The 4410-nt window shown below is 43.6% G+C and overlaps 1 protein-coding gene across 3 annotated transcripts in view; it reads left to right on the top strand.

Moving 5' to 3' along the window:
• Positions 1 to 4410, top strand: part of LOC107675224 (myosin-IIIa-like) — an 86201-nt gene that overhangs the window by 19816 nt on the left and 61975 nt on the right. For all 3 annotated transcript variants that reach the window (XM_016469516.1, XM_016469508.1, XM_016469501.1), the window contains exons 4-5: positions 3473 to 3577; positions 3681 to 3780. In XM_016469516.1, the coding sequence (XP_016325002.1) occupies positions 3473 to 3577; positions 3681 to 3780 (205 nt within the window). The remainder of the gene's footprint in view (positions 1 to 3472; positions 3578 to 3680; positions 3781 to 4410) is intronic.

Raw genomic sequence — 4410 nt, 5'->3', positions numbered from 1 at the left:
CGGGTGCATCTTTTTAAAGACGACGTTGCGTGGCAAACTTGACGTTACGTCTTTGTAGAGACGATGTTGGTCTTGCTATAGACAACGTATCACCCGGGCGTTTCTGGATGTGGTCCTTACCTGGCGCTGGGTGATGGTCACGATCGCTGTCTCATGTGCCTGGGCATCTAGCACACTGAGGTGGCGTTTGTGGATGAGTCATGTTCTCATTGCGGGAAGATGTTCATCTCGGAGTCGCAGGCCAAGCTCCGTTTCCTCAAAGGGGCGGAGTTCCGTTGCCTCTGCCTCAATCTAGTTCTCGTCATGGCGGCAGTCAGGTGGGGGCTACTTCAGTGATGGAAACCCTCCAGGGAACCAACCCTCGGGGGACCATCGCTCCTCCTACTCACGATACAAATCGTTGCAAAGCAACTTTACAGCAAATTACGTTTCTACAATATTTAGTGGTAGGCCCGCCGGCCGCAGCGCCCCAGCCTGCTCGTCGCCGAGGGAGGCCCCCTGCATCCTCCCACGCTCCCATGCCGCATTCGCAGCAGCCTTGAGCAAGAGGCAGGTCGCCCCGCCCGTCCAGGCCCCCGTCAAACCTGGTGGTGAGCGGAAGAGCAAGAGGCCCTGGGACTGGCGACCCAGAGAGAGAGGGAACTGCTCTTTGGGGGATGGTGAATGCACCTCTCCCTCCCCCAGAGGAGGGCCGGGTGGATAATCTGGTTTCCAAAAATCTCGACAGGAGTGCGGTTTTCTCTGTCTCTGGGTCCTAAGAGGGCATGGAGAGTCACGGACGGAGCAATACCAGACCACACTCATCCTCCTCTCTCACCAGCAGGCAGCAGCAGGTGGTTGGAGAGGGTCATCAAAGGCCCTACTCACGCACCCTCTGCCAAACCGTGGAACCACCGGGTCTGCTCAACCATGCAGCCGACGAGCTGTCACGAGCGGCGCTCCCCGGAGAGTGGAGACTCCATCCCCAGATGGTAAAAAAAAATTCCACAGTGAGCCTTCTCGCACAGCCGCTGTGCAAGGTCAGGGAGGATGAGGAGCAGGTCCTGCTTGTGGCACCGTATTGGCCCAATCGTACCTGGTTCCCGAGTGCTCCTCATGACAGCCCCTCCCTGGCAGATTCCTCTGATTACGCCTTGAAGTGGAACCTGTTCGTCGAGTAGTGTTCTTCTCGCTGAGAAGACCCCCGGAGATGCCTGGCTCGTGGCGCCTCGCTGACAGATAATTGTAGAGCTGCGGGCTGTGCGACCCCCAACACGTTCACTAGATTCTATAGCCTTCGTGTGGAGCCGGTATCCTTCTGTGTTCTCACCGAAGCGAAAAGCTGGTATGCGTTGCACCGGCTGCCTTTTTATGCTCACGCTGTGATCAGCGGCAGCTGGATGCAATCGTTGCATGCCAATGTGAATTGGCTTGTTTAGTTTACACTCTAATTGGATTGGTTTCTCTAAGCGAGATCCCAATTTGTCGGGCACCGACGTGACATCTCCGTTCCCTCCTTCAGGGAACGAGGGTTACATACGTAACCGAGACGTTCTGCAGATGTTTGAGCTTTATGCATAATCAGGGAAATCAAGTATATCCACCCACCCATCCAAACCCCTTGGGATGAGTCTTGGAAATAGAAGTAAATGTATTTGAAAATGTAAATGGCCTCTCGGGACGTAAAGTGATGTGAGTCATTGATGTTCCCTTTGAAGTGTTCAATGTTCTGCTGAGAGGCCGGATCAAGCAGATTGTTTTCAAAGGATTTGTAATTGGTTGCATTAGTAACGTTAGAGGCAATTTGCAGTTTTTTTTCTTTATTGTTTAGACATGTTTTTTCTTAAACTTCAAGGTGCACATCTCTGCCTCTTTATTTCTACTTCTTTCATCAAAATAGAAGAGAATAGATTTTGGGATATTGTGAATAAGAGACTGTCAAAGCATTCATACAAACATTTTGTCCCATTACAATAGCAGCGGGCCGAAGACAGCCGTGTTTGCCTTTGGTGTCAGGGTTCTGTCACTTCGGTCTAGTGTTATTCATGATTTTGTGACAGAGCCCTGACACTCCCATCATGTCGTTGTTTTGATGTGAGCGCGAGACTTCGAGAGTGTCCTGTTTCCTTGTTTCATGTTGAACCGGCCGAACACAAACCGCGTGCTTTTCTTGTTGTCTTGTGTTGTTGTTGCACTCAGCTCGTGTTATCAGCTGCATGCTTTCATGTCCTGTTTTGTCTTGTGCTGTGTAGCAGCCCTCATGTCAATTGTCTTGACCCCACCCATCTTGTTACCTGATTATTGGTTAATTTGCCCCACTTGTGTTTCCCTCGTTACCCTCCTCATTTGCTCCCTATTTATTCTCCTTGTGTTTGCAGTCCCATGCAATTTCGTCATCGTACATCGCATGTATGCTGTTGTGTCCTGTCAGCCTTGTCCTGATCCTGCCTTGCTTTGCCGTGCCAGCCTGTTTTTCCCCCACAGGGTAGTTTTTGTTGTTGTTTTTGTTTTATTTTATTAATAAAAGCCCATCTCCTGCATCAGTGAGTCCTCGCCTCATCCCTTTATCCCCTACCCTGACATTTGGTCGATTTAAATGGCTCTAAATAAGAGGGTATTGTTGTTGCCTTGGCAACATGCTAGACAATTTTATGTAATTTAAAGAAGGCTTGCTTCAGAAAAAAATAACCATTTTCACCTCTGTGTTCTCTGACTGAAGACAATCATTTAGCATTGATCATAACCACAGCATCAACCCTTAGTTAGTTTTATAGGGCTCTGTTGCTATAAAAACTGTGCATTAGATTTTATAATGCAATGTAATGCATTTCAAACATGCTTCCCTGCACTATTTAAAATCTCTATGTACATTACAAACAGCTGCAACCTTTGTAAACTCCACTCTGTAAATTTCAGCATTTCCATGAGGAACCTATTATTTGACCTGTTTGGTCTGCTTGATGAAAGGGGAAAATAGATCTATCTATCTATCTATCTATCTATCTATATATCTACCTACCTACCTACCTACCAGAAACAGCTTGTATTACCATATATCGTTATTCTTTGTTTGCATAAAAATGCCTATTTCTTTCTTTCTTTCTTTCTTTCTTTCTTTCTTTCTTTCTCTCTATTTCTTTTTTTTCAGGTTGCTCTCTGTGTGTTTGCATAAATGTTTTTAATTAATGTATTTATTAATTTTTTTATTCATGTGTTCGTTTTTATTATTATTATTATTTTACCAGAAACAGGTTGTATTTCTATATATATATATATATATATATATATATAATTATTAGCATTAGCATTATTTATTTATTTATTTTCTTCTTACTCTAGTTACAAAAGTGATTTAGTCAAGTTATTTCTTTTATTTCTTTATTTTAACCAGAAATAGAAATATTATATATAACAGAGTGCTCTCTATATGTTTAATTTTTTTTATTATTATAATTTTTTTTTTTAATGACTTCATGTGTTCAATTGTTTGCAGTTGTGTAATGGAGGGTCTGTCACAGATCTGGCTAAAGGTATGTTGAAAAGAGGAGACCGCATGGAGGAACCCATCATTGCCTACATCCTACATGAAGCACTCATGGTAAAATCCAAAACAAGCCCCGATCCTCTATATTTTAAAATATTTACACAAATGTATCTTTTCAGTGAGCTTGAGTCAGTAACATGTGCTCTTGTCTCTGAAGGGTCTCCAGCATTTACACATCAATAAGACCATCCATCGAGATGTCAAGGGCAACAACATCCTGCTCACCACAGGAGGAGGAATCAAGATGGTTGACTTCGGTGAGGAAGTTGTTATTTTATTGGGAAGGGACTGCTGGCTGTGAAAGAGAAAGCCTAAATGAATGAGTGTGTGTGCTTGTGTGTGAGTGAGAGCCCGGATAGCTTGAAAACAGTGTTTTATACATGGGTCAAAGCCATTAAATGTGAGCATTTCAGTGCTAATTGAATAGCACTTATATCTTCTCATCAAGAGCAGTGCATTTACATGTACGGTGATGATGGATGTCTAACACGCTTGCATTAAAGCCCCTGTCTGTCGTCGTGTCATTGGGACAGAGGATATTGTCTGCTTTCAGTTACTAATCATTTGCTTCTAGCTTTTCTTAACCAAATTAAGCTCTCTTAAATAGAGTGTGTTAAAACAGAGCTGCATGATGAGATGCAGTCATACAGGACTTAATGATTCCAGTTCACCTTCATGGTTCTGCTTCCTTAACAGTTGCATGAACAATTATTTTACTAATTTAAGACGAATGGACAGTGTTTGTATTCACCACTCTGAGCTGCCTGTTGTCAAATGCTGAAATCATTTCAGATTTCAACAGAAGGCTGAATGGTATGAAGGTATATATATATATATATATATATATATATATATATATATACTGTGTGAAGATAGAAATGTATAAA

This window comes from Sinocyclocheilus anshuiensis, unplaced genomic scaffold (genome assembly GCF_001515605.1).
Source record: "Sinocyclocheilus anshuiensis isolate Anshui unplaced genomic scaffold, SAMN03320099.WGS_v1.1 scaffold1090, whole genome shotgun sequence".
In the NCBI taxonomy this organism is placed as follows: Eukaryota; Metazoa; Chordata; class Actinopteri; order Cypriniformes; family Cyprinidae; genus Sinocyclocheilus; species Sinocyclocheilus anshuiensis.
This window is presented reverse-complemented; position numbering and strand designations above follow the sequence as displayed.